Source organism: Accipiter gentilis, chromosome 23 (assembly GCF_929443795.1).
Source record: "Accipiter gentilis chromosome 23, bAccGen1.1, whole genome shotgun sequence".
NCBI classification, from domain to species: Eukaryota; Metazoa; Chordata; class Aves; order Accipitriformes; family Accipitridae; genus Astur; species Astur gentilis.
Window position 1 is genome coordinate 5,173,164 of NC_064902.1, and position 24,940 is coordinate 5,198,103.

The 24,940-nt window shown below is 59.2% G+C and overlaps 3 protein-coding genes across 9 annotated transcripts in view; 1 reads left to right on the plus strand and 2 right to left on the minus strand.

Annotated features, from left to right (window-relative positions):
* DAG1 (dystroglycan 1) overlaps window positions 1–14,897 on the minus strand; it is a 54,166-nt gene extending 39,269 nt beyond the window's left edge. Inside the window, exon 1 of one of the 4 annotated variants that reach the window (XM_049826752.1) lies at window positions 14,795–14,897. The gene's annotated coding sequence lies outside the window, so the exon portion shown is untranslated. Of the gene's footprint in view, window positions 1–5,971; window positions 6,074–11,458; window positions 11,678–13,743; window positions 14,143–14,794 lie in introns of those variants that run through there. The other 3 variants (XM_049826754.1, XM_049826753.1, XM_049826755.1) reach the window with 3 other exon arrangements.
* Window positions 14,898–15,219: 322 nt separating this feature from the next.
* Window positions 15,220–19,808, plus strand: MST1 (macrophage stimulating 1). Of its 2 annotated transcripts, none has more exons than XM_049826678.1 (18): window positions 15,220–15,381; window positions 15,690–15,831; window positions 15,975–16,087; window positions 16,220–16,334; window positions 16,562–16,698; window positions 16,771–16,891; window positions 16,993–17,111; window positions 17,204–17,369; window positions 17,472–17,602; window positions 17,684–17,786; window positions 17,868–18,004; window positions 18,129–18,164; window positions 18,247–18,358; window positions 18,436–18,513; window positions 18,580–18,726; window positions 18,809–18,915; window positions 19,347–19,486; window positions 19,569–19,808. In XM_049826678.1, the coding sequence occupies exons 1-18, from the start codon at window positions 15,330–15,332 to the stop codon at window positions 19,728–19,730; spliced, it is 2,118 nt and encodes a 705-aa protein (XP_049682635.1). In that variant the 5' UTR covers window positions 15,220–15,329; the 3' UTR covers window positions 19,731–19,808. The 2 variants fall into 2 exon arrangements, with proteins under 2 accessions (XP_049682635.1, XP_049682636.1); XM_049826679.1 differs by having other exon boundaries at window positions 17,207–17,369.
* APEH (acylaminoacyl-peptide hydrolase) lies at window positions 19,799–24,887 on the minus strand. Of its 3 annotated transcripts, XM_049826674.1 has the most exons (22): window positions 24,684–24,887; window positions 24,459–24,567; window positions 24,252–24,378; window positions 24,045–24,126; window positions 23,858–23,933; window positions 23,596–23,738; window positions 23,217–23,354; window positions 23,050–23,141; window positions 22,904–22,944; window positions 22,707–22,828; window positions 22,474–22,534; window positions 22,268–22,362; window positions 22,134–22,185; window positions 21,974–22,062; window positions 21,370–21,511; window positions 21,162–21,239; window positions 21,009–21,089; window positions 20,841–20,929; window positions 20,534–20,724; window positions 20,355–20,457; window positions 20,175–20,281; window positions 19,851–20,090 (listed from the first exon to the last, which is right to left on the minus strand). In XM_049826674.1, exons 1-22 carry the CDS (start codon window positions 24,873–24,875, stop codon window positions 19,952–19,954), a joined length of 2,349 nt encoding a protein of 782 aa, XP_049682631.1. In that variant the 5' UTR covers window positions 24,876–24,887; the 3' UTR covers window positions 19,851–19,951. The 3 variants fall into 3 exon arrangements, with proteins under 3 accessions (XP_049682630.1, XP_049682632.1, XP_049682631.1); XM_049826673.1 differs by having other exon boundaries at window positions 19,799–20,090; window positions 20,175–20,457; XM_049826675.1 differs by lacking the exon at window positions 20,355–20,457 and having other exon boundaries at window positions 19,826–20,090.
* Window positions 24,888–24,940: the final 53 nt, after the last annotated feature.

The following is a 24,940-nucleotide window of genomic DNA, read 5'->3' on the forward strand; positions in this document are numbered from 1 at the left end:
AGGGGCTGTTATGTGAGAGTCTGGGCAGAGAAAGGGAGGGACAGGGGCAATGAAGAGATGGGTCCTGAAATAGAGAAAAAAGTTATGGAGAATAACGTGTAATATAAAGAACAAAGGAGGGTCAATCTTCCTGTGGTAGGAGCAGGGGGAACCTAGGCACAGCCACGACCCCAATGTGCAGACTGAAACCCCCTGGGATGCCAAGAACACACACACCCACCCCACGGACAACCTACTGGACTCTCCACCCAGTCTGTGTCCAAAAGACTTGCCATAGGAGGGCAAACTGGGACAGACTTGCACCCTTAGAAGTGGCACGGGAGGGAAGGGCGATGGATTTATAATTTGGTAGTAGTGCAATTTGTCAGATTTAGCAGTAATAATTACCAGCTTTAGAGCTACAAGTGTGTAAAATGCTCTAACTGTAAATTACTATCAGCAGTGTTTATTAGTGAATCAATTAAATAGTCGATAACTTGACTAGTTTCTCAGTAGGGTATTGCTTCATAATAACCATCATAGCCTCTCAGATCAGCTACACCTCCAGCCTGCACCCCAAAGGGGCTGGGATCAGACCAGGGGCTCAGCTGGGATGTCCCAGCCTGGAGGTCTGGGCTAGCTGCTGTCTAGGTATCTCAGTTAAGCAAAGGAGCTTGGTTAAGCCTGTGTGGGCAGATGCAATCTGGGCTGCTTGTCTTACGTGTTTGTACAATGCCTGATATGAAAAGCCTGTGACCCACCACTGAAAATCGTGCATGCCACCACCACAGTGTGAACACACCATTGGCCACACTTTTAATAGCTTCTAATAATAAACCAGGATAAAGAGCTTAAAAGTTTGAGGTGCCTGTGTAAAGCACACCTGCAATTAAAAGGACACTCCTCAACCACACCACGTCAGCAAGACCAAAGGCCAGGCCGCACAGGGCCAGGGATGGGACCCACCTCGGGTCCTCCCACTCTTCGAGAGGGCTGACCTAAATCCTCCCTCTTCCAGACTCCAGTGGCAGGAGGAAAATGAGCTGGTCTCATTAATTTCACCTCCCACTGCCTGGTGAACTTTTCTGCAGAAAAAAAAAAAAAAAAAAAGATTCAAAGCTATGCTGGCAACCTGAATCTTCGCTGGAGCAGGAGGCGGCAAGCGACCTGCTGCAGCATCGCTCACCTAATGGCCAAGCTCTGCTTCCAGAGCTCCTCAAGTTATTCAGCTGGGGACTTTTTTTAAAATCCAGTTAGGACACCCAGCAAGGCAATGGTTTCTCTGCAGGGCAGTTTATGCAATAGAAGGGCAAGTAGTCCATCGTCAGCTGGTGGCTCAGCAAAGTCTCCTCTGATATGCAGGCGAACCCAAGAGCGGCACACTGCACGACAGGCGACACCACCAACTCCTCCCTGCAGCTTCCTCAGAGCCTCGCCAGAGCCAAGTACACCGGGGCACCCTATCTTCCTGTGATTTCCAGAGTTCAAATTTATTTTTTAATCTGATAGTAACAGTAGAAGACTATAAAAAACCCCACACTGGCCTGAGCGGCTCCAGAGTCTAAAATAAACATGCCAAGCCCTATTTGTGATGGAGTAAAAATAGCTTGTTTCTCATCCCTTCCCAGGACCTCTGCTTCATACACAAAAGCTTCACAGGTTAACTATAAAAATACCAGGCGTGCAAGGAATGTCTTGATTTGAGCTTTGCACTGTTTGAAGGAGTTCAGAAACCCACCTCGGCCCCCACAGCAAAGGGACACACCCTCAGAGCTCATATACCACCCAGGGCTAAAGGCCAGGTGCTGTCAATTCCCTTTAACAGAAACTACCATCCTTCAAAAAAAAAAGGAAAAACACTTCACTGGAATTACATCTTGTACTCTTTCTTGGCTGGATATTTTTTAAATGACACTTATTCCAGAGAGCGTTAACTATGAAATCTAGTGCAAAGCTGTGCTGCAGCCAGGACGGGCTCCCTGGGAAGTAGAGCGAGCACAATCAGCGTCTGCATCAAAAGGAGAAGAGAGACTGCGACCAGTCTGGCTCACTGTAAGAAACATCACTTCCTTGCAAGTTCTGCTAAATTAACTTTTTTTCCAAGGCTTAAATGTATCACACCTGGCACCTGCAATGCTCAGGCCTGAAGAGAACAGAAAAACAAGACCTAGGAGAGCAGCACCACAGGAAAGATGTCATGAAGCAAAGTTTAATCATTACATCATTTCTAAAGACAGATCAGCCGGACCCACAAGCGAGCACCAACCTATCTATGACTTGGGCTTAAAAAAGGACCAGAGGAGAATCCACAATGCATCTGAAACCTGCTGGTATTTATATAGGCACTAAAAGACACCCGGGGGAAAGCGCCAGGCGTACGCGTCCCCAGCCCCACCGGCAAAGCTCACAGGAGCCACCGGCCCCAGGAGCCTTCCCAGAAATGGCCGGCAGCCGGCACATCTCCCTACAAGGCAGTCCTGACAGCGGCACATGCAGCCGTCCATCTGCTGCCGCGCTCTCTCGCCTCGCCGCAGCCCGAGAGCTCGCATCGGGCTTTAACCCGCCCCAGACAACACATGGCAGGCACTGGTTTTGTGGCACCCCCAGAGACCACCTTCACCAGCACACCCACCTACAAACACCGCACTCCAGCGCCGGCTCCGCGTTCGCCATTAAAATTCATCTCCAGAAACCTGGGCTCAAACTGAGGCGGCATAAATTAAGCAGCAATTTGGGGCTTTGGGTGAGAGACAGCGACATCTCAGAAGAGCTCTTAGCACAGCCACACTCATTTTAGGTGACAGGGACAAGAAAAACAAATTTGCTTGCTAAAAACACATTTAGTTTAGCTGGTCATTTTGAAAAGCTCAACATTTATATTTTAGATTGTGTTCTTAAATATGCCCACATCACATTGAAGGCTAGCATCTAGCGAGATCTGTTACACAGGTCGCTAAAGTTTGCTCCTCGTGATTAAAGTCAATCTCGTACATTGTCTTGAGTCAAAGGGTTCAAGAAATGGGAAAGCCATAGTCCACCCCCCCCAGCTACTTCTTCCCATTATTAAGCATCCTAGTAAATAAATGAGAAAAAAGTGCACCTTTTCCAGATTTTACTTTGTCTGGCTTCCTCCTCCTCTTGTTATACACAGACTTTCATCATTTATGGTCAAAACCATTTCCGAGAACAAGGAGAGCGATCCAGCACTTTCTAGCTCTCTTGTCCCACCTGCCTACACATTATCACTGAAGAATCACCTCACCAGATGCTTCAAGGTAAAAATCACAGCTTGTCTTATTTACATTAATATTTTGTGTTAGCTGTTACATAAATACTGCTGCTCTTAAAGGAGGCTTCTCTCAAGTCCCCTGCTCTCCTCACCTGCATCGCTTCCCATTCTTTTAGCTTATTCTGAAAGGGCAGGACTCCTGGAAATAACTTTTCTTCTTATCTGGTAGGCACTGGTATAACAGCCCAGCCACCAAACACGTACCAAATAACTGTGACCACCAATAATCTCACCCCATACGTGCAACCCAGGATTTCAGCTCATAGTTCCACCCCCCAATGCATGCATTACAGCAATTCTCCCGTCCATGACACAAGGTGATTCTTGCATCATGCTTCCTTCCTACTCCTGTGCACTTTTCCTCCTATTCAATGGCCCACAAAGGTCTCAAGAGATCACGCAACACGTGCCCATGAGCAGCACGCATTCTCCCATGTTGGCAAAGACTTGGAAATTCAATGTTTTGTAAAGAAAGGAATGGCTGAACCTTCTCCCTGACTCTTCCTCACAAGGCACATGTGCCCTGGCCTGCTTCAAGGCCCACAGCAGCATCATGGCCAGCTTCATAGTCCTTTCAAGCTGGTGTTACTTCTAAAGGAAGCATTTCCACCTCTCCCATCCCACCTCTCTCTCCCCTTTGTGCCGGTACAAGTGTTACAGCTGCCAAGAGAAGTGGATGGGGGAGCTGACACAGATTAAAGAAACCCAGCAAGAGACAAACAAGAGGCCAGTTTCCATCTGGCTCAGCTTCCTGGCTGGATGTGGGGTCTGCAAGACCACTTCCCTTTTCCCTTGCGCAAGTGAAAGGCAGGACCTCTCCTGCCAGCAGCACCAGCTCAAACCAACCAAGAAGCTGGGCATGCCAAGTTTGGACACTGTAAAAAACTGTGCTGTGCAAGAGCACTGAGAAAGTCACCAAGGAAAACCCAAACAATTCCAAAAGATAAAGAGAAAAAGAAATTAAACTGGTTTCAGCTGGACATATCCCATTCATTTCCCACTATTGTCCTAAGCAGCATCTAAGCAGCACATACTGACAGCAAGGGCCACCTCCCACAGCCAGCTGCATCCTGGTAGCAGGCAGCGCAATTCACTTACAGCAGAAGTCTCCGAATGGATCTATTCCACATTAATAGTCCACTCGAGCACTTCTGGGCAAACCGCAGCAAGCAGGCAAGTGACCTGACGCAGGTTTCTTTTCAGCCACTAAGCCACTTTAAAAGACATCTAAAAATACATTAAATGCTTTTCTCATGTGACTTTTCTATGCAAGGGACTGCTCTAAAGCCTGCCAACAGCAAATGGAAGAAGACGCTGCTGCAAGACCTCTTTCCTGCACGAACAGCCTGTCTGCATCATCAACTTGTTTGAGTCCAGGAGACCAGCCTAAGATAAAAACCTGGAGCAATAAGCAGTCTGCTCAGCAGCATCAGCTACTGATGTAGCACCATTTTCTCCAAAGGGCTGCGCTTCCATTCAGAATCACCACCCAGATGGGGAGCTGCAATGTTTTACCTTGTCTCTGCTCCAGAATGATCTTTAACTAGTTACACACAGAAGAGTTCAAATGTATGCTCCTCCCAACCAAGCCTAAAGAAGAAAAATAACTTCCCAGCTCTGCTGACACAGGCAATTCCTCTCCATTGAGGAGAGGGAAGGTAAATAGGACAACTGTTTGCCTTCAAAAGTGCTTTGCAAATCAGCTTAGCTGGCAGCTACCACAAAGCCCAAGCAGGAGAACACCGGCCACTTCAATTACTCCAGCTGATCCTCAAGCCCATCACCTTAGAGTACATTTACATCACCAAGTTTCCCACCAAGACTCTTCCTCCACTCCCAGTGGGGAGCAGACAGCTTTTCTGCTCTTTTGAGATGCGGATCTGTGTGTTTACAAGCTTCTGTAGGTGCCTGGGTCTGCCTTGAACCGGAGCAGACACTGACACGCTAGGAAATGAAAAGTGTCTGCTCCTGGATCAGTTCAGGCTGCAGAGCCAAGCCATCTGCTTCTGCTGATACTGAGGGTGGCTCTTCCTCACTCCAAACCAGACACCCAGCCATGTGCCCAGGCAGCTTCTAGCTTCAGCTGACCTTTTCCAGTTGGCACAGCCTACAACTGCTGGTCCCAAACAGGGCTTAGAGTCAGCTGTGCAGAATTCGCTAAGAATCATCACCTTAAGTCACTGCTTAAAGAAGAATCCCAACCCTAAACACTTGGATAGGGAGTCAGCTTAGCCAGTCTGAATTCCCATATAAGACCAGAAAATAGGACTTCAGCATGTAAAGCACTCTTCCCTGGGCTCTCAGCTGGCATGACCAAGCCACATACTACACCAGTCCAAAAGACACTCACAAGGAAGAGCTCTGCACCCAAACTTGCTCTCCATGATCTCCCTCATGCTGGTGGTGGACAGCTTTTCCAGCAGGATCTGAGCTGACCAACTCATCACAAAATGCAGGTATGTGCACTCAAGTCACAGCGGGCAGAGGGCAGAACTGCCCCTATTTGCAGGACCCAAGTTTCATCTTAACTTCAGGAAAAATCAAATCCTAGATCTCACTGCCTCCTCTGTTCTCTGCTTTTCTTTATGGAGCAGGGGAGAAGCTGCCTCAAACGATCTCCTGAAGCACCATATCAAGGCAATGGTTTTCAACCAGCATGTGAACAGACTATAAGAAATCCATAAAAGGTGCAAAAAGGCTTACCTGAAGTCAGCAGGATTAAGTTCGCTATACAAAGTTATGCACCTCCAGGGGAAGCTTTAGGAGTCTGCAACTGAGGGAAGAGAAAAAGGCTGGAGGCTGCCGAGCTGGGTCACGCTGGCGCAAAGTGCACAGCGCCAGGATGCTGTGCGGAGGTCTGCAGGAAACAGCTTCTTCCTGTGACGGCAGGACAGTACCGCGACCCCTTTCCCCTGGGACGCCCACAGGCCAGGCGCCGTCGACTGCCAGACCGAGCTGAACACGCAGAGCCACATCCAGTTTGCAGATCAAAAGTCACTGAGGCGCCAGCGAGCGATGCATGGCCCTACCTGTCCCAGCAGGTCCCGGCTCCAACTCGCCGCAGCCACTGCTGGGGCAGGGCGAAAGCAGGAGGCGGAGGTGAGCAGCGGCTGCACCATTTCCACTTGACCCAACGACTAGGAACTTTCAGGAGCATGTCAGGCTTTGGTGTAGCAGCACAGGACCAGCATGGCAGAGAGAAGCAAGAGGAGGGTCAGGATTCCAGTTTCCAAGAATAAGGGGCATGCAGTACTATGGTACCAGTGCTGGGATACTGGTTTGAGGGGAGGGTGGTGACTGAACCACATCACAGGTCTGGAGTACTGCTTCTAGACTCCAGGAGCTCATCCACCTCTGATGGAGGCTTTTAAGCAAGCCTTCTCACGCCTAAATTAGCCATGGTAATCACCAAGTACTTCCCTCTGCCACGTTCAGCAGACAGAACTGCACGGAACTTTTATCCCGGCTTATCACCATTACCACACAGGGGAACACCGCTGCCTTCTCAATGCTTTAAGTCCGCAATATACAATTGTACATCTTTGCTGGGAGCAAATGAAGCCCTTTTTCACATTCGCTTTGATTACAAAGTTTTCATGAGGCTATAAAGCCCTGTTCTTACACTTTTCTTACAGTTTACTACCAAGGGTTCATGGGGTTTTGCATGCAGTACCATTACAACATGTTGCTTTAGCTTCCTCTGTACATTTCTGAAGGAGATTTGTATTTCTTTTCAGCAATTGTTATTCTCAGAAGATCAAACTTCTTACCTCCCTAAAGGCTGACCCCTGATATTCAAACAAAATTTTATGCTAAGATGTGATAAAGTGTTTCCTGAAATAGCAACCAGCACAAGGCTGCTGGCATATGGATAAACATAAAGCACCAGCTTCACAAACACTACTGGAAGCACAAAATTCCCCACACAGAGGACACGAAGTTTCACATTTTGGCCAAACAGCACACTCTGGGGGAACCGAATTCATGCTGTTTAAACACATACAGCACCATGGCACAGACCTTTATGTTAGATTACATGAGATCGTTAGTCCAAATCACTTCTGTATTACTGCCACCAACAAAAACATTAATGCCCAGCCGGAAAAAACACTTGATCTGACCTGGATGCCAGTTACAATAAGGTTTACTGCCCTATTCCTGATGCTTTATTCCACATGGGATGGACAGATCTGCATTGTGACCACACTCCAAAACTTGCAGGACCACTTACACACCCCATACCACAGCTATTCTGTGCACAAACACCACATGGCAGAAGCTTTAAATGAACTCAAAGTGAGAACTAATGAAATCAATGACAGAAGTTGTTCGCGCCTACTAAGTTCAGTTGTTGCCAGTACTACTGAAATTATACTTGCCAACACGTCTTAAAGCATGTGCTACTGTACAGCGTGCAGGAGAAAGGAAAGATGCTGAGGATTTTGGGGAGCAGATAGGCAAGAAGGTTTTGAATTTTAGGAAACATACTAGAGGAAGATTTGCCCTTTGAACCGGCGCAGTCTCACCCTCATCTCCAGCCAGTCTTGAGCCTGTGTCTGTAGAGGTAGAAGTCTAATTTCTGGAGGAGGCACAGCTACACTGATGCTATGTATCTTTGTGATAGGATCCTGCAAAGTTTAATTCAGAGAAGGTTTTAGAATAAGCACCTTTTATTCTCTAATGCAGGCCCCAGGCACTATCAGAAAAATTCCACTAGAAATACTTCCTTTGGAGTGGGAAAGCACCATGCATGATCTGTTATGCAGGAATCAGCTCCTACAGCACAGAGACCTCACACTCCACGATGTCAAGACCTTAGACCTTCTAGTTAGTCTAAGGGACATGAACAGGGAAGCACTGAAGCCTCAAATATTCCTATCATTGCAATCTCAATGTAAAAATCATCATGCCAGATTTTCCACTGGCATCAAACTCTGTATTTGTAGATGACTGCAAGACCGTCTTATTAGAAGAACCTCTTACTTTGGGAAAAGCAAAGTAGTTGCCCTCAGAGAAGGCAGATCTAGAGGGAGGGTCTTTTCCAAAGCATTCAGTATCAGCACACTCATCTTTTTCTGCCTCCTGGCTCAAAATGCCTCTTGCTATCCACCTAGAGGGCCACACCTAAGGTCTTCCTCTAGAAATCCCAAGAGACACAACACAAAGATAATGAAGATCTCACCTTACATTTCCACACATTATTTCAGTAATATTTAGAAAAGGCCTGATGAAACTTTTCCTTGCTGTAGAGGAAACTCTCAGCTAGAGACCAGTACTGAAGGGCTGCTTTAGAGAATAAGTTTACAGGAGAGGCACAGGAGCCATACTGGAAAAACCTAGCAACTATTTCCATTCTGATTAAAGCGGTATCTGAACAGCATCCTGGACTGCTGAATAACCAAGCACTAGAGACAGGGATTGTTTTTATCGACTATTCTTCTTTACTCTCCCCTGTAATCGAAAAGTCCCAAAGGTGGCACACACACAAGGAAATCCTTTTGGGGCCTCATGGAAGCTCTGGGAAAAGATGCATTTCCCCAAGAGCCTGGAAGAGTCCATTTAGGGGCTGACCTTGCACAAGAAAGAAGGAAGAAGCCTATCTGACAAGAAGCAAGCAGTGCCAGCCCAGCAAGGGACCAACAGCACAGACAGCCCCCACATTGTGATCTCAAGTTGTGACAGTGGCACAAGGCTTTCACATCACCTGTCGTAATTCAACACTCAAGTGGAAAACTGCTGGTTCGAACTATCACCCAGCCTTTTCTTACTCAAGCTCATCCAAAATCAATCCCCAGCCCTTGGGACTGATATAAAATGATCAGTATCTGCTACTGGAAACTCATCAAAATTACTGAATGCTAATCCCCACCCTTAAGGAACACACTTCACAGAAGATTAAGCTTTCTGAAGTCTAAATGTCCAATCTAGCTCAAAAAAAGAAAAGAGCCAGTGTGAATTCATCGCTTATATGCATTCGGCACTTGCGTGACCTGTAACTATGCTAGAGTAAACTGAAACCTCTCTCCTAATCACTTTTTCAGCCCCTGAGGAGGGAGGGGAGGAATGCCGCTCATCAGGTCCTTACCAAGGAGTATTTGAAACAAAGTATAGCAGGAAGAGGCTTCAAGCCAATTTGCTGGAAAGCTCTGAGGAGCCAGGATCCAAAATATTTCTGAAGCTGCCCATGTAACCCTCTATGAATTGAGCCCTTCTCAGAAAGCACAGTAGAAAATACACACCATACCCTTATTTGGGGTTGCAATGACGGCAAATGCCATAGCTGAGCACTTTGGTGAGACCACAATACAAGAAAAGGGGAAGAAAGGAGAACACATCAGCGGAAACCTTCATTCAAATGTAACTTTACAGGTCAGATGAGGCTAGGAGCCTGCTTTTCTAAAGAAAAACCCAAAACAAAGCTGACCACTGTCTGCCTGCGGAGCTGGGACAAGTTCTACTACTGTTTCCAAGCCCCACCCTCTGCATGTGAAGGTCTGCCAGAGACAGCATACTTTGAATCCCACCAAGACTTAACTCTGCAGGCCTAGAGGACACCTGCAGGACAGTGAAACCAGGGAGGGACAATTCAACCCTGAAGAAGAAAATATCTGTTACGGCTAAGAGCACCATCCCAAGAGAGAGCTCTGCTGATACAACGGCTCCCTGCCTCTGAGGACGGTCTGACTCTCTGACTCCCCTCCTGACCACTTTGCTAAGCCAGTGAAGAAAGGGTCTAGCTGAAAAAAAAAAAAGAACAATTTTATGCCAAGTTAACACAATCAGTTGATCAATGCATCAGCTCAGCACCACAGCTGGCACGTGGGAGGACCAAGAGGGCACAGCTGAAAGCAGGGAAAGAGAAGGGCCCTTTTAAGAACATAAACCCATGAGGCTGGCTGAGGCAACCACTCATCCTGAGCTAACCCACCACTCTCCAGCACAGGGACCATGCACACCTCTTCCTCCTCCTCCAGCCTGGGCCTTGCTTCCTCTCCACCTGCACTGCCACGGTGCTGACCAGCCCCTTCTGGCTGGGGCATTTACAAGCTCCTTCCATGGACAATCCAGGGTACTAAGTTGCAGAAAGTTAACCCAGGAAAAAAAAAAAAAAAAGATCAGCTCAGCAAGACAACTGCAAACACTAACTGCGTGTCTGGAGGTCAGATCTCTCCTCCCAAAAGCAGCGAGCCTTACACCAGCTCAGCCATCCCACACAACTTCACCCTCTGCTGCTCACTGCGCCTCGTCCAGGGACAGCCGCGGTGGCATGGGCATTGGGACTGATGTGGCCCAGCAGCGACACAGCTGAGGGGGCCACGTGGCAGAACACCATTTGGGTTAAGGTTTGGTGTGAGCTCTCCGCAGTTAGACGTATGCAAGGGCCACAGTAAGGAGCCGTGGCAGCACATGGTAGCCCAATGGCCCCCTCTGGCTCTCGGGTCCCAGCACACTGCCCAGGGATTGGACCCCAGATGTGGACAAGATGCGCAAGGCTGCACTACTGCCACTGGCAGAGATTCCAGGGAATTTTCTACTGTGCATAAAGCCTGGCGCCTAGAAACCAGCAGTAACGGGCTGAGGTGACCTTGAGCAGGACACAGCGTTTGGGAAACCACAGTGCTTTCCTAGGGTGCCTTACATTGCTCGCACCCCAGCTAATAGTTAGGGCAGAAGCTACCATTGGGCAAGAAGCTCCAGCTTTAATTCAGGACATGGTTTCAAGACATATCTGCCCAACTGAGCAGGTCACCACTAACAGAAAAGGGAGGCTCCCATTGCCTCCCCACACCCCGAAAGCAGCCATGCCACTCGCCTTGCCCCGTCTCCTCCTCACCAGACACCCAGAACAGCTCACAAACCATGCGCGAGAGCCAGGGAGCTTTCTGCTGGTCCCCAGGGGATCAGCTCATGGGCTAAGCAGGCACTCGCAAGAGGAAAGGAGCAGCCCTGCCCGGCCAGGGGACTTGGACCATCTCCTTTGGACAGTGTTGCACCAGCAGATCCTCTTGGATGCTCATGAAAAACACAATGCCAAAAAAAGTGGTAACATCAAATACATACAACCATCTTTCCCACCGGCAAGCTAAAATTTTATCCCAGAAAAGCTGAACCAGAGACAGTTTAAGCCAACAGATAAGTGCAGGGAGATACACCGACAGAAAAAGGCACTAGACTAGGAAGTGCACTTACCTAGCATATTCACACAGGTTAATATATTAACTCTGCGTCCAGCAGCACCTTAGTAGTTTGCTCAAACTTATTCAGTCTCACAGAACAAGCCCTAAAAGCACAGATTCTTCAGGTTGATCTTTTATTTTCCACAGCTTAAACATGGTCACAGTCCTCTGCAAATGGGGTTTAAGGTACAGAGCTCTCCAGACTGCACAAACATCCTAAGAACAAACATTTTCAGCATACCAAGAGCTCAGATATGCTAGGTCAATCCCACTGTGTTTATTTGTATTTCGCCCAAATCACTGCCGAAGTACTCGGAGCTCAAGGAGCGACAGCCTCCCACTGATTCAGCAAGAGACCAGAAGTAATTCGTAGACAGTCTACAAGCACCACAAAGAATGCTAGAGGCATTTATTTACATGACCCCTGTTTGCCCAAGGAGAATTCAGAGTTTGCAGTTTCCTCATTCAAATTAATCAATACTAGAATTAAATTCTCCATACTGTTCTTCAGCTAACAGGAGCAAAAGCACAAACCATCCAAAACCATCCCCACAACAAAACTTTCCAGCTAACTCTCATTGCTGAAAAGAGACAAGAGTGTTTTACTCCCATCAGCTGGAGTTCCTCCCCAGGCTGGCACAGCACCCTGGTATCTCTCTAGGACAGTCTCTCTCATTATCTCTCCAAGGGACATGGAAAAGGCAAGGAGATACCATTCCTACTGTTGAGGGACGCCAATCCTGCCAGGCTGACAACACGCTGCATCTCACACCTGTGCTGTGGACACTGACGCATGAAAATTCCCACAGAACCCGGCTGCTGCGACCACACGGTCCTCTCCTCCGTCAGACCCACGCAGGACCACTGGTCTTTAGTGGAGAGCACCAAAGCACCTCTCAGGCTTGTCAGCTGGCGCACTCACACAAGCCAGGCCGCCGCAGCGCTCCCTCCGTTACCCCCTTACTGCCGAAGTACAGCTCTGCCGACAAGAGACACGCGAGAATTCCTCCAGACCAGCCGTCCGTGGAAGACAAGTTACGGTCAGAGTTTTGAGCCAATTCCAACCATGCACTTTGCAGTGGAAGCCGGCAAAAGGTCTCACTCTACCTGTCATGCGTCCTCCTTCATTTCTCGTAGCAGCCGAGCCCAGCACACTGGGCAGTGAGAGACGAGAGGAGAAAGAAGTCGATAAGCAGCGCTTGAGCTAGCAACGAGTACCAGCCATTTCTAAAAGCAGAGAAGTGCTCAGGGTTAACAAATCCCATACAAAACCTACTGGTACACAGCGAGACGCAGAACACCTTTACTGGTATCAGCCCCACAGCTTTTGCCAATTCTCCAGGCCTAGCATCAACACTTAAGCAGAATTTACTACTCGGTTTACACAATACTTAAAGAAATGGGTATTTCTAAGCTAGCATGTGCTGTCAACAACATCTTCTAGTTATTCAAGAATTCGTGCCAGCTCCCAGAGAAGTGAGTGCAAACTCCTGCAGCAAGAAGACGGCACGACCTGGAATCAGCCAGGCTTTGCTGATTACTCCTCTGAGTAAACAGTGGTGTTCCCAGCACTTCAGCTTGCTCTCAAGCTTCTCCCGTTGGCATACTACCCTATATTTAGGATAGAAGAGCGCAATGACAAGCATCGGGAAGAATAAGTGGTTTAGGATGCTCGGTATAGCGGCAGAGACTGTGCGAAGAAACCTATGAATTAGAAACTCTTAAAGCGAGGAAAGGAATCTGTAAAGCTAAAGATGGGAACAGACAGCATTCCATATAGAAAGTTAAATAACAAATTTTGTTAAGAACAGTATTCCCAAGGCAAGAGATACTAGCGGTCCATCCAGTAACAGCAGTGAAAAGAAGCCCCTGCCTGGAGGGGCTGAGAAAAAATAGACAAGTGTTTGGTCTTTTTATACAAAAAGAGGTTTTTAATCTCTTTTTGGACAGGTGAACATCATCAGTGCCGTTTTCCCAAGCCTAGGAGCCCAAAGCTCCAGGACTGAGGGAGACGCAGCACCTCAGGGACCGACTGCGAACCCTGCCGCCCAGCTCCCACGTCCCACTGCCTGCACCTTCCCACCCCGAGCAGCAGAGACCAGGTTAAGCTCTAAGAGCACACACGGGGAGTTTGCGACCTGCAACCCTGCAGCAAAACTTGCTAAATTCATACTTGCTGACTTGATGGGTGCCGGAGACTCGGGGGAGCCGCTCCACAGCCTGTTGCTTCCGAGGAGCCGGGGAGGCCACAAGGAATATTCTGCGTTTATGCCTTTTTATGCAGCAGAACTAACTTACTTGCATTTAGCTGCCCGCCCCGATGACTGAAGTTTGCCTGTGGGTCTGCGACGCCCGGAACAGCCTCTGCTGTTACTCACGCTGGCAGCCCCAAGACCCAAGGTCAGCCCTCGGAGCCGGGGGGGCCCCGCAGAGCCCCCCGCGAGGTCTGCCCGTCCCGCAGCGGGGCCGAGAGCCGAGGGGCTGCCCTGCCACCCCCTCCTGGGGCTGCGGCGGGGGGAGCGCACCCAGAGCGACACCCAACTCCGCCGGGTACCTGGAAATCCGCCGGCGCTCCCACGGAGCCAAGCCGGTCCCGGTGAGCGGGGAGAGCCGCCGCGTTCCCGCACACCGGGCTGGGCCGAGCCCGGGGAGCCCACACGGCGCATCCAGGGACCGGCTGCCGCGGCCGCCGCCGCCGCCGCCACCCCCAGCACCTGGGCCGCTCCCACCGCCCCCGCCGGCGGCTGCAGCGAAGCCCCGCGCCTCGCCCGGTACAGCCCAACCCGGCCCAGCCGCTCGGTGCCCCGCGCCGGGCCCGCTCCGCTGCCCGCCCGCCCGCCGGCAGGGCCCGGCCCCGCCGGGCATCCCCGGGCGCGGCGCCCGCCCAGGCCCCGGCGGGGGGCCCCGGCGGGTGCCCGAACGGCTGCCCCGGCGGAGGCGGAGGGGGCTGGGCACCGGGCGGCGGGAAAACAACGAGGAGAAGGGAAGCGCGGCGAGCCGGGGGCAGCGACGCCGGGGCCGGACCCCGCGGTCAGCCCGGGCTGCCGCCCGCGCCCGGCCCCGGTAGGCCGCGGAGGGCGCGCCGGGGCTGAGGCGGCGGCGGGCAACCCCCGCCGGGCCGGGCCGCCCCTCTACCCGCGCACCGGGAGGCCCGGGCCCGCCGCGCCGCGCCTCTGCCCAGGCCGCGTCGCCGCTCCCGGCCCCGCTCCCGCTCCCGGCCCCGGCCCGCTCCGGTAGGCCAAGGGCAGGGCGGCCCTGCAGGTGCCGCCGCAGCCCCGCGTCGCCGCCACCGGGCGGAGGCCAGGCGTCGTCGTCCCCCCTCCCCGTCCCCGTCCCCGCGGCCCCTCACCGTGCGACGGCCGGGCCCGGAGGCCGCTCCCCGCCGGCTCTCGCCGCCAGCGGCCCCGACGCACCGAGCGGGCGGCGCGGCGCGAGCGCGACCCCGCGCGGGCACGTACCTGGGGGAGGGGCGCGGGGCGCCTAGCAACCGGCGGCACGAGCGCGCCGCGGCCAATCGGCGCCCGGCGCCCTCGCCCGCCCCGCCCCCTCGGCCCCGCCCCACCTGGCCGCGCGCGGCCCCTCCTCTCCCTCTCTCTCCCCCTCCCTCCCGCCCCCGCCCCCGCCCCCGCCCCGCGCCCTGCGGCCGTCCCACGCGGCCCCGCCCTCCCCGTCGCCCCGCCCCCCTCCTCTCTGGCCCCGCTCCAAGCCCCGCCCCACACCTCCCGTCGGCCCCGCCCCCCCGCGCTCTAGGCCCCGCCCCGCCCGCCCCACGCGTGGCCCCGCCGCGGGGTGACCCCGGCCCCGCCTGGCTCGGGGCCCGCGGGCAAATATTTGCCTGGGGCCGGCCCCGCTCTCCAGCAGCCCGGGGACGCGGGGCCGCCGCCATGCTGGCCGTGCTGGGGGTCCTGCTCGCCCTGGCCGCGGCCCTGGGCTCAGGTAGGTCCCCGGGGTGGGCCGCCGTGGGGCAGCGTGGGGTCTAGACAGGCCTAGGGGCCAGGCCAGGAGCCCGCAGACTACTGCCCTGTCCCGCGGCGCAGGGTGGGGGGGGGAGTGGGAATTAGGGGGCTGCAGCGGGGGCTCCGCACCCTGTAGAGCGGGGACCCTCCTGCTCCACGGGCCACGGATCCTGTGGTCTGTGGGGCAGGGGTCCCGCTGCTCCGTGGGGCAGGGATCCCCCGCTGCGCAGGGTCCGGGTGTCCCCGCTGGGCCCCCCGGGCACGCTGAGCTCCTGCCACGCTCCCCAGGCCACCGCTCGCCCCTCAATGACTTTCAGCGCCTGCGAGCCACCGAGCTGCTGGCAGTGCCCGCGGACCCACCGCCGCCGCTGCCGGAGCGGGGCTCTGCCGAGCAGTGTGCCCAGCGCTGTGCCGCCAGCCTGGTTTGCCGGTGAGCGGGACGGGTGGGAGTGCAGGGGGCCACGACACCGGGGTCACTCCGTACACGTGGGTGCTGGGTACCCACGTCTGTGTGTGCCCCCCGGGTCCTGGCCCCGGCACGGTGCCATGCCAGGCTCCCGCTGTGCCTCCCAGGGCTTTCCACCACGACCGGCAGAGCCAGCTGTGCCAGCTGCTGCCCTGGACCCAGCACTCGCCCCGCGTTCAGCTGCAGAAAAACATCCACTATGACCTGTACCAGAAGAAAGGTGGGCTGGTGCCACGGGTGGGCACGGGGACACCACAGACCGGGCATAGGCCACGCGGCTCAGGGCTCCCCACGGTCCACGTGCCCTGGCTCGGCCCGCCGGAGCTCTGATGTGGTGCCCGGCTCTGCCCAGACTACCTGCGGGACTGCATCGTGGCCAACGGCTCCAGCTACCGCGGCACACGGGCCACCACAGAGAAGGGTCTGCGCTGCCAGCACTGGCAAGCCACAACACCCCATGACCACAGGTGCCCCCGTGTCCCCGGCTGCCCCGCGGTGCCTGCCAGTGGCCCTGGGCAGCATGGGGCAACGAGGAATGGGCTGGGGACAGCATGGGGACAATAGGGACAGCATGGGGGCAATAGGGACAGCATGGGGGCAATAGCACCGACCAGGGGTGGCACAGCTTTGTGGCTGTGCCCGCCTCGGGGTGAGGGGCTCCTGGCAGCCTTCCTACCCACCCTGCTGCCAGCAGGTTCCTGCCATCCCCCCGCAACGGGCTGGAGGAGAATTACTGCCGAAACCCCGACCGGGACAAGCGGGGCCCGTGGTGTTACACCGTCGACCCCAACATACGGCACCAGAGCTGCGGCATCAAGAAGTGCGAGGATGGTGAGTGCCGTGACCCAGGGGCACCCTGTGCCGCGTGTCGTCCCCTCACTGAGCCTCCCTGGCTGTTGGCAGCCGTCTGCATGACCTGCAACGGGGAGGAGTACCGCGGCGCCGTGGACCACACCGAGTCGGGGACGGAGTGCCAGCGCTGGGACCTGCAGCACCCACACAAGCACCCCTACCACCCCGACAAGTACCAGCCCGCAGCCCCAGGCAGCACGCAGCCGCCCTGACCGTGCCAGGTGCCGGGGCGGTGGTGCCACCCTCAACCACCGCTGCCCTTCTCCGGCCCAGGTATCCCGACAAGGGGCTGGACGACAACTACTGCCGCAACCCCGACGGCTCCGAGCGGCCCTGGTGCTACACCACCGACCCAGCGCGGGAGCGCGAGTACTGCCGCATCCGCCCCTGCAGTAAGTCCCCACCGGTGTCACCGCGCACCTGGGACTGGGGGTCCCGGGTGCCGCCCTAACCCTGCCGCTCTGCCCCTCTCCGGCCACGCAAGCAGAGAAACGCCCACGGCCCCTCAATGTCACCACCGGCTGCTTCAGGGGCAAGGGTGAAGGCTACCGGGGCCAGGTGAACATCACCGTCTCGGGGATCCCCTGCCAGCGCTGGGATGCCCAGACCCCCCACCGACACCACTTTGTGCCCCAGAAGTACCCGTGCAAGTAAGAGTGGGGAGGGGATGTGCCTGGGGAGGGTGGTGGTGGGCAGCACCCATGGACGTGGGCTGGAGGGGGCGGGGGGCACCCACACGGCCTCTCCGCCAGGGACCTGCAGGAGAACTACTGCCGCAACCCCGACGGCTCGGAGGCACCGTGGTGCTTCACCGCCCGCCCCACCATCCGCGTCGCCTTCTGCTTCCACATCCGCCGCTGCCCCGACGAGCTGGGTGCCCAAGGTGAGCCCCCCCACCCCCCCGCCAGGCACCTGCCCCCCGGGGTGCCTGCCGGGGGTGCCAGCCCTCCCTGCCTGTCCCCAGAGTGCTACCACGGCCACGGCGAGCGCTACCACGGCCACGTCAGCAAGACACGCAAGGGCATCACCTGCCAACCGTGGGCTGCCCAGACGCCCCACGTGCCCCAGTGAGTGTGCGAGGGAGCGCGCCAGGCAGCCAGCGCGTGGGGACGGGGATGGGGACGGGGATGGTGACTTCCTCCCGGCAGGATCTCGCCCGTCACCCACCCTGGGGCACACCTGGAGGAGAACTACTGCCGCAACCCCGACAACGACAGCCACGGCCCCTGGTGCTACACCATGGACCCCCGCACCCCCTTCGACTACTGCGCCATCAAGCCCTGCTGTGAGCCCCTACCTGCGCCCCTGCAGAGCTGGGGGGAGGTCCCCAGCCACCCCCTGGTGTGGTTTTGGTCCCCCCAGGGTGCCTGGATCCTGCCCCGGTACCACCCTCTGCTTTCTCTCTGCAGCTGGCAGCACGGTGCCCTCTATCCTGGAGAGCGCAGGTGGGGGCCCATAGGTGCCAGGTGGGTGCCACGGGGTGGGTGCCAGCGGCACGGCACCGGCTGACGCCTGCCCTGCCCGCAGACGCGGTGGCGTTTGAGCAGTGCGGCCGGCGGGACGAGAGGCTGCAGTGGAAAGGGCGCATCGTCGGTGGCCAGCCCGGCAACTCACCCTGGACCGTCAGCATCCGCAACCGGTGAGCGGGTTCCCCGCCGGCACCGCTGCGTAGGCAGCGTCCCCCCGCCCCGGGACCTGACCCTCCCGTCCCCGCAGGGCCGGCATGCACTTCTGCGGGGGGTCTCTGGTGAAGGAGCAGTGGGTGATCAGCACACGCCAGTGCTTCTCCTCCTGGTAAGGCCGGGGCCGGGGTGTGGGGTGCCAGGAGCCCCCCCGCACCCTCACGTCGCCGTCCCGCAGTGACGCTGACCTGACGGGCTACGAGGTGCAGCTGGGAACGCTCTTCAAGGACCCCGGCCCCGGGGACCCCGACCAGCAGACCATCCCCATCGCGCGGATCGTCTGCGGCCCCTCCGAGTCCCAGCTGGTGATGCTGAAGCTGGCGAGGTGAGCGGCCGTGCCCCGGCCCCCGCCGTGCCCCACTGCTGGCTGGGCTGGCACCGCATCCCCGCTGCCCCTCTCGTCGCAGGCCGGCCGCTCTGAACAGGCGCGTAGCCCTGATCTGCCTGCCGCCCGAGCGCTACGTCGTGCCCGCCGGCACCGTCTGCGAGATCGCCGGCTGGGGGGAAACCAGAGGTACCTGCCGCAGGCAGCCCCTGCCAGGGTGTCCCCTGCAATGGCATCCCCTGCCCACGGCATCCCCCTGCCCGCAGCATCCCTGTATCCCTGGCATCCCCCTTCCATGCCATTTTCCTGCCCACGCCATTCCCCAGCAACAGCATTTCCCTGCCCACAGCACCCCCTGCCCACGATATCCCCCTTCCACAGCATCCCCCTGCCCGTGACATCCCCCGTCCGTGCCAGTCCCCACCAACAGCATTCCCCTGCCCGCGACATCCCCCGCCCATCATATCCCCCCGTCCGCTGTACCCCCGGTGAGGGAACTCCTCTTGCAAAGGCATCACCTTCCACGCTGCGTGTCCCCCACCCACAGCATCCACCCACCCATAGCATCCCCCTGCCGCGGCATCCCCCTGCCCGCTGCCCCGCGTGCTCGCTGCCCGCAGGCACGGCGGACGGCGGCGTGCTGAACGTGGCGCGGCTGCCCGTGCTGGCCCACGGCGAGTGCAACGCGGCGCTGCGCGGGCGCCTGAAGGAGAGCGAGCTGTGCACCGCCCCGCTGCGTGCCGGCGTGGGGGCCTGCGAGGTGAGCCGGGCCCCGGGACCGCCGCCTCAGAGAGCCCACGGGTGCCAGCACCGGGGGTGACGCCGCTCTCTGGGTGCCACAGGGAGATTACGGGGGGCCGCTGGCCTGCCTCACCGCCGACTGCTGGGTGCTGGAGGGGGTCATCACCCCCTCCCGCGTCTGCGCCCGCACCGACCAGCCCGCCCTCTTCATCCGCGTCTCCCTCTATGTCGACTGGATCCACAAGGTGATGAAGATGGGCTGAGCCGGCTCAGCCCCAGCCTGGCACAGCCGCCACCGTGCAAATAAAGGCCCGGCTGTGGCTGCGGAGGTTGGCACTGCACAGGGTTTCGTGTTTATTTAGAGCCGAACCCCGACTCCTGTCCTGCCCCAGCTACGTCCGCTCCATCCGCCTCTGCTCCTGGTGTGGTCCCCAGGGCCAGCGGTCACCCCAGGGCCAGCACAGCCGCCGGGCCACTGTGGGCACTAGGGGCTGTGCCGGCCTGTCCTGTCCCTCCGGGGCTGCCCCAGGTGCCGGAGGAGCCAGCGGGCGCAATTCCCGAAGACGTCGGCCTCCGTCTCCACGCCGGCCAGCGCGTGGCCGCCCTCCGGGTACCACAGCAGCCTGCGGGGCGGGATGGGACGGGGGGATGCTCGGCCGGCACCCCGGGGTTCCCTCCCTGCTCCCACCCCCCTGCACCCCACTCACCGCACCGGTACCCCCCTGGCCCGCAGCACCCGGTACAGCTCCAACGCTTGCGTGGGGCTGACGCGCCGGTCCCGGGCACCCACGCACAGCAGCACCGGCGTCCGCACCTGTGGCACAGCTGGCGGTGGGTGCCCGGCACCCTGCGCCCGGCACCCTGCACCCAGTCTGCCCCTGCCTTACCCGGGCTGCCTGGGCGATGGGCGAGCGCAGCAGCATGGTGGCCAGATCCTCAGCACGGGGCACCCGCTCAGAGGAGTAGGGCAGCCCCAGGGAGGTGTAGCGCCTGCGGCACGGAGGTGCTGGTGGGTGCCGTGGGGATGTAGCGTGGCACGGCAGGGGATGGGGGGAACGGCACTCACCAGTCGGGGATATCGGAGGTGCCCAGCAGCGCGGGCAGGTTGGAGACGGGGCTGCGCAGGGCACAGGCTTGGTAGCGCTCAGGGTCGCGGGAGAGGAGGTGGAGGGCGATGAAGGCTCCGTGGGAGCCGGCCAGCAGGGCCAGGCGGTGCGGGTCCAGAGGCTCGCTGCTCAGTGCCTGCTCCACCGCCAGCTGCACCCGTGGGACACCCACCATCAACACCCCACCAACAGCACCCAAACATCAGCACTGCCCCCCCACCACCCTCAGCAGCACCCCCTGACACCCCCCAGCCCAGTGGCCCTCACCTGGGTGTCCGCCATGTCCTGCTCACCCACGTGGGAGAGCAGGGAGCTGATGCCAGCCTGGCCGAAACCCAGGGATCCGCGGTAGTTCACTGGGGAGATGGGGGCTGTGGGTGCCTCATCCCCGGTGGTGCACGGGGGCCACGCGTCCCTGGGCTCCCTGGCACTCACCCAGGAGCACGGCGAAGCCCAGCCGGCACAGCGCGGCCATGCTCGGGCGCCAGCGGGCGTCGAAGACGGCGTGGGGTCCACCTGGGGCCAGTGGGGACGTCACCTGGGGTGCCACGAGTGCTGCCAGGGTGGCCCCCCTGTCTCCTCACTCACCGTGGGGGCACACGACGAGGGGATGCGGTGCTGTGCCGTCCGTCGGGCTCAGCAGCAGGGCTTCAAAGGCCTGGGCACCTGCGCCAGGGAAGTGGTCCCACTCAGCACCCACTACCCTAGGCACCAGGCACCCTGCCCACCCCCCGCACCCAAGGGCCCCCAGCACCCAGGCGGCACCCAGGTGCGGTGGGGGCCCCCGGGCGCTCACCGTGTGCGGCGGGGCTCTGCCCGCTGCAGAGTGGATGGACTGTCAGGGTCTTCCAGGTGACACCGGGCACCGTTGGGGCATCCTCCACCGGCACCCAGCGGAGGGGCAGCTCCCGGCCCGCCGGCGGCAGCACCGCCACCACCTGGGGATGGGCAGTGGGTGGCACCGGGTCACCCCTGCCCCAGGGCAGCCGGCCCCTGCCAGCGTGTAATCAGCCACAACGTGCCCGGGGTCCCGGTGCTCTGTGGCGCTGAGCCATCCTGTGCCTTGCATGGATGTGCCATGCCGTGCTGTCCTTGGCCATGCCATGCTGTACCTAGCCCTGGCATGCTGTTCCCAGTTGTGCCGTGCCACGCTGCACTGTGCCTGGCCATGCCAAGCTCTGCTGTGCATTGCCACACTGTGCCATGCAATGCCATGCTGGATCTGGCTGTGCCGTGCCACACTATCCTGAGCTGTGCCTGGCTGTGTCATGCCATACCACACCGTTGTGCCACACCACAACTCATCATGCCATGCCGTACCGTGCCATGCTGTGCTACGCCTGCCTGCGCATTGCTGTGCCATATTGCACTGTGCCGTGCGGTGCCAGGGCTCTGCTCACCAGGCTTGGGGGGCGGTGGGGGGCCGAGCAGGTGGCCACCAGCAGGTCCCACTGGAGGGTGAGCAGTTCCCAGCACCCTTCTGGTGACCCTGGGGACAGAGAGCACGCTGGCGCTCATGGATGCTCACCGGGGCACCGTGGGCAGCCCGGTGCCGCATACCTGCCGTCAGGTTGGTGACGGTGGCCGCCTCCGTGTCCACGAGCAGCAGGTCCTGCGAGGGGGCAGAGCACAGGCAGCCGTGTCACCACAGGGGGTGGGGGGCCACGTCCCCATCCCCTGTCCCCAGGGCTCACCGTGCGGCTCCGCTGCGGGGTGCCCAGCACGGCTCGCCGGCTGTCAGCTGCCCAGCACCGTGGTGGCAGTGCCTCCCCGTAGAGCCCGGTGAAGGCTGCCAGCGGGACAGAATGCCGGTGAGCAGGGGTCACGGGCACCTGGCACGGGGAGGGGTCCCAGCTCCCTGGCAGTGCCCAGCCCTGCCTGCCCACCATGCCACACTCACCCTCCGTGGGCTCCTGCACCACGTCGAGCACCGTCGCCGTCTGCCTCGTTTGCCAGGTGAGCTGGGGAGAGCCGGCGGTCAGGGCCGTGCCCCACCGGGGAAACTGAGGCAGGGGCATAGGGGGCCGAGCCCATTCCCCACCCTGGCTGGGCACCGTGAGAGGCTGTGACATCGTGGACCGGGTCCCACGCCAGCGGCACGGCCGTGCCCGGTGCCCGCAGGGCCCCGCTCACCATGCGCAGGCGCAGGCACTGCCGGTGGGGCCCCCCCAGGCCCCCCTCCAGGTAGAGCAGGCGCCGGCCGTTGGGGCTGAGCCGTGGGGAGCAGGCAGCGCCACGCTCAGCTGACAGCAGCTCTGTGGGCAGCGGGGGGTCAGCGCCCCGGGGGAACCCTGGGACTCAGGGAACCCCCCTGCCTTCCCGGTGCTCACCGCAGCGCCCACTGGCCAGGTCCAAGTAGAAAATCCCCGACCTGGGGAGGAGGCATGGGTCAGGCTTGGAGCCCTGCAACTGCGCGGAGCCACGCTGGCATGGGGTGGGCATCCTGGCACGGCGCTGGGTGCCGGCGGGTACCCACCTCCTGTTGGAGCAGGCGCTTAGCCCCAGGCGGAAGGGCTCGTGCCACCAGCCCACGAACACCACGCCGCGGTCATCCGGGGACCACAGGGCCTGCGTGACAGCCGGGCTCATCCCGCAGCCCCAGGCTGGCCCCCTCGGGGCTCCCCCCCTGCAGCCCATCCTGACCTGGCCAGGGGAGAGGTGCTCCGGGACGCCCTCCAGCACCGAGAGGCTGCTGCCCTCCAGGTCCAGGGCGCAGAGGACAGGCACGCTGCGGGTGCTCAGCGCCTCACCCCAGTCCTCGCGGTACACGAACTGCTCGCCCTGTGGCACGGCCCCGTCAGCCCCACGGCTGGCGGTGCCAGACACGGGGCTCTGCGCACAGCATGCTCGTGGGGTGCGTGGCACGCTTATGGGGTGCACGGCCTGCTCACGGGGTGCATGGCGTGCCGACGGGGCACGTGCCACGCTCGCAGGGTGCACGGCACGCTCACGCAGCACGCTTACGGGGCACACAACACACTCGTGGGGTGCACAGCATGCTCACGGGGCACGTGGCACCCACCTCCTCGTCTTCGTCCTCCTCTGCTGGCCTGGCCGTTCCTGGCACATCCCAGGGGCAGGGGGGCCGCGGTTTGGGCCGGCACTTCTCAGCCACGTAGAGCAGCCGTGTCTCCGAGCGGGACCAGGCCAGGCAGGCGAAGGGCCCTGGCACGGTGAGAGGGTGCCAAAGCCCAGCCTGGCACAGGCACAGCCGGGCACCGGGGCCGCTGGCCGTGCCACCCTTGCCTGTGTCACGGGCAGGGGGCATGGGGCAGGGGTCCTACCCTCCGTGTAGACCTCCCCGTGCTTCCCCAGCGCCGTGAGGTCCACACTGTGGCTGCGCCCGCCACTGCCCCACACCTGGGGGGGACAGCGGTCAGCACCAGCACACCATGGCTGTGGCGCCCGGTGCTGGCACTCCAGCCGCCCCGGTGAGCCCCGAGGCTGCCGTGACAGGGCAGCCCGCGTTACCTCCAGCAGCTCGTGGCCCTGCCGTGGGCAGCGGCTGAGCACGGCACGGCGCTGCCCCGTGGGTGAATCCTGGCTCAGGAGCCTGCGGGCAGGAGGGAGGGAGGCTGCAGTTGGTGGCACGCTGCTGGCACCGGCCATGCCACAGGCACCGGCCACGCCACGGGCACCGGCCATGCTGCCCCACCCCACAGCCCGTCCGTGCCGTACTGGTTGTGGATCTCGGCACTGAGCGCTGCCCGACTGACGGCGAGGTCGCCGCTGCCCGTGCGCCGCAGGCTGTAGTGGCGGCTGAAGCGCAGGAGCCGGCGACGGGGCAGGTCGGGGCGGCTGCACTCTGCGGGAGGGGGCCGTCAGCAACTGCCTGCGCCGGCCCTGTGGGCCAAAAGCGCCGGGATGGCCGAGCCCACAGCTCACCAGTATAGAGCAGGAAGGTCTGTCCCCCCGCGGCGGCCCCGAGGGCGGCACGGGTGATGGCAGGGAACCGGCTCAGCTCCCGGTAGCAGGCGGCGGGGCCGCTGGCCGCCTGGGTGGGGGAAAAGGCACGCTGGCAGGGGGCAAGCTCACCCCTCTGCCCGTGCCCACTCCTCAAAACGGGGCCGTGCCCACCCACACAGCCCCCCCCCAGGCCCCCTTGCCCACCTCTGTGCCCCGCTCCGTCCCCGAGGCCATGGGGCCTTGCTCCGCTGTGCTGAGCCGTCGGCGCCTACCGCTCGGCAGCAGGCAGGCTGCCAAGGCATGCGTGAGCTGGCGCCAGCCCTCCAGCTGCCCTGCGCTGCCTGCTGCGCCCAGGGCGGCTGGGCGGCGTTCGCCCTCTGCCGTGGCACGCCGCATCCCCGGTGGTACAAATGCCGAGCTGTGTGGGAGAAGGGTCCAGTGGCCACGACCTCCTGGGGCGC